Here is an 11,019-nt window from a genome sequence, read left to right on the forward strand (position 1 = left end):
TGATAGAAACCGGATGTTGGATTCTCAAGGTGGGCGGGGGCTCCTTCTCCTCGGACCTGTCAAGGGTTATTGAGATTCTTAGGGTCCCATTAGCCAGTACGAGAAGCTACCATTTATTTAATCAGAAACTTGCCATGCAGTCTGAGCTGAGAACAGAATAGAGCAAAGACGTTACAACGCCTTTTCCCAGGCAATGCGCATGATTCTGCGGCTCTGAGCTCGCTACACTTCAACGTACCTTGAAATGGGCTCGCCTCCTTCGAGCAGCGACGGACTAAGAGTTCAGCCAATCAATACCTAGACTCGTGGGTACTGTCCAATAAGCAGCTGGCAGGGGCGGGCCACCAGGGCAGGCCCGGCTAGGCTTCACCATAGACCTGGCTGCGCTTTGCCTCGGTTGGCAGTGCAGGTGCCGCTGCGCCGGGGCCCGGGAGGCTGCGCGCGCCGAGACGAGCGGAGCCAGGGAGGGATGGAGAGCGGGCCGCCCGGGCTACAGGAGCACCGGCAAGGGGCGTAGGAGGGCGAGAAGCGGGCACTGAGGCACGAGAAGTGTGCAGACGCAGGAGCACTTTGCGATAGGATGAGGCTCTTGGCTGGCGCGCGGTAGTACTATGATTTGGTATGTGGCCACTTTGATAGCAAGTGTGATCAGCACCCGAGGTCTTGTGGCTCAAGGTGAGTTGAAGTGCAGCATCTCTCCTCCAATCCTCCAGGCGTTCTCAGACCTTTGCTCCAGGCTCTAGCTTCCGAACCCCGGGGGCGAGGCTCCGGCTCCGGCCAGGCGCACCTCCGGACACTGGCCCGGGCGAGGGCGGGGAACTGCGGGTGGGAAGAACTCGGCGGGAAGGTGCAGGAGCCCTTGGGCTGCGAACGCCTTAGAATCTAAGTGGACTTGGTCTACCTTGGGCCCCTTGGTCCACAACCACCCGTCGAATCTGAGCTTTGGGGAACCCCTAGTTCTCTAACTCTGGCTGCTGGGGACTTTGATGGTCTTTAGGCAGGATTCCGTGCGTCCCAGCCCGGCACAGCACCGCTGGATGGAGGAGCCCTTGAAGGGAAGCGCGATTAAGAGCTTGGGGAGTCCCCGCAGCCGCCTTTCTAAGGAACCCGGTTCTCCGCCCCGCGCCCTTCCTTTCCTTACATCTTGACCGCGGAGGTCGGATCCCCTTGGCAGGTGACAAGCAGAATTGACCTAGAGGCTCCGAACAGCGTCTGCTCTTCTTGGTTCTATCGGCCGCCCGCGCCCACCTTGCCTGCATCTGGGCCCCAGCCAGGCAAAAGTTCCCGGGGAGGCGCCGTCGCCGCGCTCCAGGCTGCCCGGCCCAGCGGCCTGGGGGTGAGGGCCGCGAGGGAGGGGTCTACCCGGCTGCGTCTCAGAGTCGAGCGGGATTTTTGTTTCTCTCTTCTCGGGTCTGAGCCCAAAAAAAGCTAGGGAGAAGGCAAGGCGCGGGGTGCATACTTGAGCGCTAGGGCTTTCGCTTTGGAGATGACAGAGCTCTGGGTGGTACCCTGCTCTCGGCCCTTGTATGGCAGTCAGAGCCGAGCCTGGAAGCTGCCAGGACTCTGAGCTCACGGTTTCTGCGCGCGGAACCGACCCGTCTGCGGGCAAGTTCGCCAAGCAGGGAGGAGATGGCGGCGGGAGAGGAACGGTCTGTGGGTGGAAGGCGACAGGGTGGCGAGAATCCGCGGACTAGGGAGCCTGTTAGATGGGCTCTGCTGGAGGCGCGGGCTTCCCCGGCTTCTTTGCACCTTGCCTTGGGGCGTGTGGGGGGGAGTGGTTTGAGAAAGTTTCCGGATTGGAACGTATCTCCTCTGCTACTTGAGAGGGGGTTCTGAAACGAGAGAGGAGGGTGAAGGGGAAGGACAGCTTTCCAACAAGACCTACTATGGTCGGAATGGTTAAAAAGGTTTCCATTTGTCAAGTGGGAAAATTGAGACAGGGTGACCTCAGAAGCTTATAGAAAAAAAGGTGGATCTTGCTGTGCCTCTCCCCTCCCCCTTTCCATGCAGTCTTTCACTGACCTCCTCCTCCTCCCCTCTGGGTTTTGGTATATTCTGCTGTGGGGCTGTCTCTGAAAGCACAAAAGGCTGTGCTAGGATCGGAATTGAAGAGACACTGAAGGAAGGCTCTTGTACTAGCCTCCCAACTTCAACGAGGTATAGGCATAGGGACAGATTTTTTTTTTTTTTTTAAATTTAAACACAGACTAAAGGAAATTTGGTTTATATTGCAGAGATTTGTAGAATGGCTAGACTGAAGGAGGGACTTCCCAACGTTGAAGGTTGTTGGATGTGAAGGTTATTGGTCCTTCTGTCTGGAACTCCTACTCTTCTGTCTGGGAGCAAGGGTGACCTGATTGGTCTTGGGTTCTTTTTAGTCTAACATGGCTCAATGAGGTAATTACAGACACAGGCTTACTGATGATAAATGGACAGGACTCCAAATCCTGGCTGTCCTCCTTGCTGACCCTGTGACCTTGGACAAATTTCTTAGCTTTTCTAAATGTCACTTACCTCAGTGGAAAGTGGGTTGGCTGTAGGAATTTGTAGAGGCTTGGTGTGTGTGAACAGTTCTGTGATGAAGTGGCTGGGTGCCTGTTGGGAAGTATGTGCTCATCAGACATCAGTGTTGGGATTTCAGTGTCTATGGGATTCCTAGCTCCCTAATCAGTTTCTTCCCTTTGGGCTATTCAGGGAGTGGAGAGTTAGGAGTGTGTTGGGGAACATTCACAAGATTGCCTCTGAGGAAGCTAAACCCTTTCATGGGCTGACCTTGTCTGGTGGAGCCTCTCTTTCCTGCATCCCAGGGAGGTGTGGGTGGGGCATGCAGAATTGCTTGGAAGTCCTTTACAAGGTCTGCAAAGCTGAAGTATTGCTGGTTGCCAGATGCTACAGGAAGGATGCGGAGCCCAGCCTACGGAGGGGGAAGGGCACCTGCTTGCCTGTGAGACCAGGGTTGCCAGTGCTGATGAGAGGCCTTATGGGGTCCAGATGTTCTGAGAGTGGCAGAGGTGACTTTGGAGAAATCCTTCAACCTCAGGGACTGTGAGATGCTTCTTCTAGAATTGTCCAAAGCAGGAGTCACTCTGGGGGAAAAGGATCAGGCCCATCAAACTGTCAGCTTGCAAGTCTGGGACAGAGGTGGGCATGGGCTCCTCCCTTTGACTCAGGTCAGGCATCTTGGAAATAATTGAGCTCTGTGATCTAGTTGGGAGGGCAAAGAAAAGAGAAAGGCAGAGGCAAGTGGATCTCTGTTGTACAGAGGGAGTTTCAGGACAGCTATGGTTACATGAAGAAACCCTGTCTGAGACAGAGAGAGAGAGAGAGAGAAAGAGAGAGAGAGAGAGAGAGAGAGAGAGAGAGAGCTATTGATGTAGTAGTCACTGCATTACAGACATCTGCCCAACAATCTGGGGGAATTTCCACACTGTGTGGAAATCCTGAGTGAGGTATAATTGACATTCAGCCTCCTGTAAGGGAGGGAAGTCTGTTCTTCATTCCCAGTGTTACCTCCCCTGCCTGTCACAGAGTCTGTTGGTGGACTCCCTAGCTCCTGTGTGCCCAGGCAAATTAAGGTCTCATTCAGATTCTACTTGTGGTTGGAGCAAGGCCCTCTGTTCTCTCTGGCTTTGTCCACCCAACCTCCCTTTGTTGATGGAGATGGGAAGGAGTATGTTTAAACCCCAGGACAGCCTCTCAGCTGGGAAGGACTTGGTGCAGGAAGTGGGTAGTGAGTGCTGGTATGAGTGTGTCTCAGGACATTTACATGGGAGCGGGGGTGTGTCTGGTAGGAGGCCCCCCCCTGCAAGAAGCTGGAATAGGTGTATGTGGGAGGAGGCATGCTGCTGAGTACTGGAAAGAGTCAGCTGGAAGCGATAGGCGCATGGCCCAGCACACTCCAGTCTCTGAAGTTGTCAGGTCCCAGGTTCAGGTGGTTTCATGTTGTCTCTGAGTCGGAGAGCTGGGATCTGGTTTCTCAGGGGGTAAAGGTTGCTTGGTTAGATATCGAGAGCTGGTATCCCTCCCTTCTTTGCTGTGCCTGGCACTTTTCAGGGTCTAGGCTTCCTCTTCAGCAGGGTAGCCCCTAGCTCTCCGAGTTGGCTGGCATGTACATTTTTTTTTTTTTTGCTTTTTTCTCCTTTCTGCTGGGTGCTCATTAGGTTTCCCTGCAGCCCTCCAGTTTGCACTGAAAATGCGGGGGTGGGAGGTAAGGCTCAGTTAGGAAATCATCAGGAGCAGTGAGATTTTAACTGATTCTTGTCTCCACAAGAGCTGCTCCCTTCTGGAGGCTTCTCAGCTGCCCTCCCCCACCCCACTCCCCACCCTGCAGTGAACCCTCCCCCTTCCCTCTGCTTCCCAGGGATGGGTTGAACAGTTTGTGTGAAGAGTGGATCTTGATGAGCTGTGATTGGTAAGAACTTTTGGCTTCTTAGAAGAGTGTGCTTGCTTGTGTATGTGTGTGTGCATGTGTACATATACATATGCGCTCTAGGATGTGTTAATGTATATTCCTCTATGCATGTATGAGTGTGTATATTTTTTAAAATGTGTGCACACACATATATATCCCCATATGTATGTATACACTCCTCTGTAACTGGTGTTTCCACTTAGATGTGTGTACTTGCAAGCACTTGTGTGTTTGTGTTCACTTGCATGGAGCACATCAGGACAGGAGCATTTATGTACAAGTTTGAGGTAGTAGCCCCTCTTTTGAGTACTTTGGGGGTGCGGCAAGACTGCTCGGCAAGCTGCTTGCTTCCCTGTTTGTTGCTTGGCACCTGTGTCCCCATAGCCCAGATGTTCTTAGAGTTGGAGGCTCCAGAACTGCCTGAGGTTCAATAGAGAAAGCCTAAGTAACAGGGTAGAGGCTTGGCTCATGCCGAAGCCGACTGCCTCTCGTGCTAGGAGGCATTAGTTGCCGTGAGCCTAGCACAGTCCAGGGTAGATGAAGAAAGCTCTGGGTACCTGGGGAGATGGGAGAGGATTGGGGTTGGAGGAGCAGCTTGCAGTCAGGCTTCTGCCCCAGGGGCACTGCCCATGGGTGTGGTCTGGTCTGCCAGAGGCAACTGACCTATTTTTCTTAGAAATCTTCCTGCTTTCCTATTCGTTCTTGTATGAGTAACCAGGAGAGTGGTGAGTGGAGATGGGGCCTCTTCGAGGCTTTTGTAAGTTCCGTGGGGTCAGGACTGTGACCTCCCTGCCTGACCTTCTGACAAAGAGGGGACTGACTGATAATCACCCTGGCCTTCTGCCTTCTATGCTGCTCCCTTATCTCCTTCCTGGTCAAGTGTACCTTAGATGTGGGGTTGTGGCATAAAACTTGTTCATGGGCACAGATTATACCAGTGATTCATTGCCCTCATCCCGGTTCGGAGCAGGGATGTTGTTGCTCTACCAGGAGTAATCTCTCACCCATGTCCTATGCCTGTCTGACCTATGGTGCCCTCACTGGCTAGCCTTGCGGTGTACATACCAGGATGTCCTGTGGGGTACACCAGCTATGTGAGGACAGGCCTCTTTCCAGGTGGTAGGGCTAGGTTGTGGGTGTAGGGGCGGGTACGGCCTCACTTTTCTGCTGAGGAGCTATGGACTGAGATTGAATTACAGACTTCCTTCCTGCCCGTGGCTCCTGGGGAGAGGGCTCTTGGAAATATAATCTGGCCCGGCAAATTAAGGTCACTAATAACACTGGCACCACCACCGCTATTGGAGGCAGTGGTGGTGGGGCAGTTCAGCCAGAGGGGTTGGAGGTGGAGCCCCAGTCCACGTAGGACCTTGCTGTTCCTAAAGTTGGAACTTATCCAGCTTTATCCCATGGCCTCCTGGGAGGGGGGGTGCAGAAAGACTGTGAGGATATTGGTCAGGAGCCACAGCAAGGTAGGGCTTTTTCTAGAATGTGAGAGTCCTTTCTAGGTAGAAGAAGGATAGATGCCATAGATGGTCTCAAACCCACCCAGCCTCTGTGTGCAGAGAATGGGACTCCCTCATGTCCTGGGTACTGGTTGTCTCTCCAGTGTGTTCCTTACCCGGCACTGGGGGCAGGAGCCAGCTTTCTGCTGTCCTCAGGTCCTCCTCTGGGTGTGTGCCTCCCACATGGTGAGAGCCCAAGTCTGCTGGCTTCCTGGAATCTCCTGGAGCCTCCTGGCCTGCCAAGGAGGAGGGATTGGGGGACTATTGGGGGCTGTGTCTTTTTTGGACTCAGCAGGGATTATTTTTAGGCTGGCAGATGGAGGTGGCAGTGGCTGTCGCTGGTATTATTAGACAACAGGCCTGTGGTTTGAGAGTCTGGTGCCCAGAGGAGGAGGAAGAGGAGGCTGCCACAAGGAGTCACGGAGGCTACTAGTCAGCCTGTGCCTTCCCTCCCCTAAGCCATGGTCCAACCCAGCAGAGCTTTTAGGACCAGGTAGAGTGACCTTCACCAGAATCAGTCAGTGATGTTGCATCTCATCTAAATGCTTCTAGGAGGAAGGCCTACCCTTCATCCATCTGTGGTCTTGGGATGTAGAGTCTGGACTCTCAGAACTCTATGCTGACTGTGGGTGGAAGCTCTGACTCTGTACAGGGGAGACAGGTTTTGGTTACCTGGGTTCTGGAAGGACTCTTGATCCACTATTTGTTATGTAGGTAACTTTTGGGAAGCCCGTTTGCAAGACAGAAATAGCAGACCTGTGTCAGGGACCACACTGTAGACATGTAGCATCATACTCCTAGTACAGACCCTGTGTGTGGTGGAGCTGGGTAGTGTTCTACTTGTCTCCCAGATGCAGTAAGGGTCTCTGCACCTGCCTCTTGTCTCTTTTCCTGGTACTTAGAAGTAGTTTGCTATCCTCAGGACCCTCTTCCCAGCCCTTTCCTGGCTCCAGGTTGTGGGGCTGTGCCAAGTCTTGGATGCTTTGTAGTTCTATGCACACAGGGTGTCTGCTGGCAGCTTTGGTCTCAGCTACCCACCGGGTACCACCTGGCCCAGAGAATGGGAGATTTGTATCCTATGGGCTTCTCCAAAAGGTCAGCCAACCGGTAGGGGCCTGTTCCATCCACCTGCCCTCATGCTTTCTTTTTCCTGCCAGGGTGGCATAGCCCTAAAGTGGGTTGGGTGGTCACTCAGGATTCAGATTTGCTACGCATACAAAACCACACTCTGCCCTCTTGAAAAGTGCTGTGTGAGGCTCAGGGCGTTTCCTAGCCCTGATTTCCTAGTTTTGATGTGCTCACCTCCTGCCAAAGCCAGTCTAAGGGAAGGATCCTTGGTTATTATTTCTAAGCGTTGTCTTTCCCCTCCTCCTTCCCCTGCCTTCCAGCTGTTCTCTTTGGCCTTGCTGGGGACAAATATGTCTGTCTGCCTTCTGTAGGCTCTGTTCTGACTCTTAATTCTAGGGTTTTTTGAGTTCCAATGTCTTTTGTTATGGGATTTGCCCGAGTGACTCCCTAGTTGGGTTGGACAGGCAACCAACTTGCAGGAGATACATTTGTGCCCCTCCCCCCCAATCCCCTGACCTGAGTCTTTTTCCCTCCTGGATGGAGATTTTTGCTTGCCCTTGTCTTTGATTTCCCAATTTCTCCTTTTTGAAGCCCCTCATTAGCCAGGCTAATGAAATCCCCTCCTCTCCTCCCCCCCACTCATTGAGCTTTTCTGGAAAGATGTTTGTTAGACATATTTTGGCTCAGAGAATATGAGGCCTAGAGAGAAGTATCTGTAGGTGATAGAGTGAGGGAACATACCCCGTGTGTGTGTGTGTGTGTGTGTGTGTGTGTGCGCGCGCGCGTGTACAAAGGGAAAGAGAAGATGTATTTTCAGATACAGAAACCCAGGAGAGCTTGTACTGAATGTGGAGGCTGAGACATGGCTTCCCCCTCGTCTTCCTTGTGGAGAAACCTGTCTCATTTTGTCTCGGTTGTGTCATTTTTGGGATGCATCCACTCTGCAGTCACTTGCCTGTGTTTGGAATGCCCTGGAGAAGAGATGCTGGTGGGAGAGCGCTTGCCCTGCTATTTGGGGGTATGCTTCATGCTTGGGGCTCAGGGCCCAGTCCAGGGGCTGGCTGAGGCCAGGAGTGTGAACCTGCAGCCTTCCTTCCAGGGCTGGGAGGGAAGGTGTGAAGAAGCTGCCTTATTCAGATGCAGCGAGGTGCAGGTGCAAAAGAGCAGCTGGCACTGTAGGGACCCATGCCAAAGGTGACCTACCTCTGGGCATTGGCCTCCAGAGCCTTGGAATTGGCAGCCTATTGTCCAGAGCAGAAGTTGACTATTAGAGCTTCCTGATGTTCTCTGCCTTCTGCCTAGACTCTAGGAGCAAAGGAGCTACCTTTGGTGAGCCTCTTTGCCCACTCCCAGGTAATCTGGCCCTGGGAAAAATCCTTTTTGCTTTCCCAGGCTTTTGTAGTTTGTTTCCTAACCTCTCCACATACTGTGTTGCAGATAGTTTTGCATGCGTGCACATCCATGCACGTACACACATGTCCACCCCCTACCCTTACTCCCATCCCCATCAATTTGGCTCATGAATTCTGCTGAGAATTTATTCCTTTTGGTCCAGTTTTGCTCTTTGTATGCCTGGATTCAGCAGGCATTTTTTTCTATTCTTTTTTTTTTTTTTTTTTTTTTTTTTTTTTTTTTTTTTGCTCATGTGTCCTATGGGATGTGGGGGATGCTGGGAGGCACTCCCTTCAGCTGGGCTCTCTTCTTTGCTAGAGGCCTGGGCTGCAAACAGCCTGTAGCCAGGTTGGGGGAGGGGAGGCTAGGAAACCTGCCTGGGCCTCTGGCAGGTGAGTGCAACACTCTGCTTTGCTCCAAAAATACTCAGTGATCTTAGCTCTTTCTCTAGAAAACAGTGATGTCACCAAGAGCCAATAGGCTTCTGCAAGGGCTTGCTTCCCTCTCTGCCTCCTCCTTCCGCAAGTTGCAGAGAAGAGGGAGGAGGGGTGGGGGGAAGGAGACACAGGCGACACACACCGACTCCTTGGAGAGGTACAGACAAGAAACACACATGCACATAGAAAAGCTCCCCATTTCTGACAATTAGGCAAAGCCCCTTTTCCTGTTATAGGGCATCAGAAATCCACAGGCCTCATTCACAAAACACACACACACACACACACACACACACACACACACACACACAGAGAGAGAGAGAGAGAGAGAGAGAGAGAGAGAGAGAGAGAGAGAGAGAGAGAGAGAGAGAGAGAGAGAGAGGAAGGTAGACAGAAAGGTAGACAGAATCACCCACATAGGTGGGAGTAAGATGGAGGCTTGACAGAAAAACAGGAGGAGGGAGGGAGGGAGGGAGGGAGGGAGGTAGAGAGAGAGAGAGAGAGAGAGAGAGAGAGAGAGAGAGAGAATACATATACACACACTCTCACTCACTCACTCATACCACAAAGAGACAAAGACAGACACTCAGAGAAGGAGTCAGAAAGAGAAACAAGACTTATAGAAAGGAGAGAAGCTGGTATAGAGGACACAGAGGTAGACAATGATCAGGAAAACACACACACACATAGCTAGCACACAGGTATGAAGGGCAGACAGGCGAAGAAAGAGCAGAGACGGGCCCACCAAGCTCTCTCGCCCTCCTGAAGGCATCTTTGGGTGGGAGGCCCTACAGGCTTCTGGCTTGTAGCCTCCCAGTGGAGGCTGCTGTCCTTGGTACTGCACTGGAGAGCTGGGCTTGGAGGGTGTTAAAGGGGAAAATGTGTAGTTAGCTTTTGGGGGAGTCATGGACAGTTGAAGGAAGGCACGGGTGAGGCTGTCCTTCTCAGAGGGAGAATTGATCAAGGTCACCTTGCCATCTCCCTCTCCCTTTCTGATATGAGGAGGGTGTTTAGTTGGAGATGTTCTTCAGGTTCTGTTTGCTCTGATGTGTGGATAGTGTCCCCAGAGGTAGCCTTTTTCCTGGCTCCTCAAGCTTGCAGTTTGGATAGGGTGGAGGCCTCTCCTGCCAGCTTCCCTCCCTTACCCTCTTCCCTATATGGGTGGGCCCTCGCTAGCTCCCTGATTCTGATGTCCTCTGTGAAAGATAGGTGATTGCTCCAGTTCCCCCTCCTTTGTCACCACCATCTTTCTCCCTTAACAGTGATGTCTGGGGGCTGCTATGAGAGTCTAATAGATTCAAAGCTTGGAAATTGGAGGGCTGCAGTGCCTCCTGCTCCCCTCTGCAGCAAGGCTGGCGCAGTAGGTTGGAGGAGGGGCTGGAGAGACCGCTCAGGCCCACGGGGCTTTCCCTCTGGTGTTGCCAAGCAGCCTTCTTAGCTTGTTAGGGATTCCCCGCTCCTGTATGGAGCCCTCTTGTTTAGAGCTTTAACACCAGGCTGAGCTGGGGGTGGGGCAGAGGAGGAGGCAGGCTCTGCCTTCACCCACCAGGCTCCAGTGGGAAGTGCCCTGCTTCAGAAATGTTGCGGAATGTTCATAGGCACTACAGCTGGACAGGATCCCAAGGGCTGAAAGCCCTTCATCCCCAGTGTCTGTAGCTCCTGATGCTTCTTGGCAGTGGAGGAAGGCAGGCCACACATATTATGCCTGCTGCATTTTGGGTCTTTGGATGGGAAGTCTTGCTTGCAAGACTAGAGAAAATGGGACACCCCTTCTTTCTTCTTCTCTTCTTACGCCATACCCAAAGCTTGACTGTCCTCAGGGAAGAGGGGGTTATGTTGTCCTGGGTGTACTAGAGACTGTTGGGGAGGGAAGGGGTAGGTCCGGAAGTGGGGAGGGAGGGTTGGATATTAGCATAAGCTGTAGGAGCAGGATCTTTTTGCCAGTCCCTCATGTGTCACCTTGGCTGTCCTTGTTAGGTGCCCACGGCCTGCGAGAGGAACCCGAGTTTGTGACTGCTCGAGCTGGCGAAGGTGTGGTTCTGCGATGCGATGTAATCCACCCGGTGACAGGACAGCCCCCACCCTATGTTGTAGAGTGGTTCAAGTTTGGGGTCCCCATCCCTATCTTCATCAAGTTTGGCTACTATCCCCCACATGTGGACCCTGAATATGCAGGTAAGCTGTGAGCAATGAGAACTGCCTTCCCCCC

The 11,019-nt window shown here is 52.8% G+C and overlaps 1 protein-coding gene across 6 annotated transcripts in view; it reads left to right on the top strand.

The window, feature by feature from the left end:
* Positions 1-365: 365 nt before the first annotated feature.
* Positions 366-11,019, top strand: part of Igsf9b (immunoglobulin superfamily member 9B) — a 53,365-nt gene continuing 42,711 nt past the window's right edge. For 5 of the 6 annotated variants that reach the window (XM_031343759.1, XM_031343760.1, XM_031343761.1 and 2 more), the window contains exons 1-2: positions 366-675; positions 10,788-10,985. In XM_031343759.1, coding sequence (XP_031199619.1) covers positions 612-675; positions 10,788-10,985 — 262 coding nt within the window. In that variant the 5' untranslated portion in view covers positions 366-611. Of the gene's footprint in view, positions 676-1,999; positions 2,158-10,787; positions 10,986-11,019 lie in introns of those variants that run through there. The other variant, XM_031343764.1, reaches the window with a different exon arrangement.

This window comes from Mastomys coucha, unplaced genomic scaffold, assembly GCF_008632895.1.
Source record: "Mastomys coucha isolate ucsf_1 unplaced genomic scaffold, UCSF_Mcou_1 pScaffold23, whole genome shotgun sequence".
Lineage (NCBI taxonomy): Eukaryota > Metazoa > Chordata > Mammalia > Rodentia > Muridae > Mastomys > Mastomys coucha.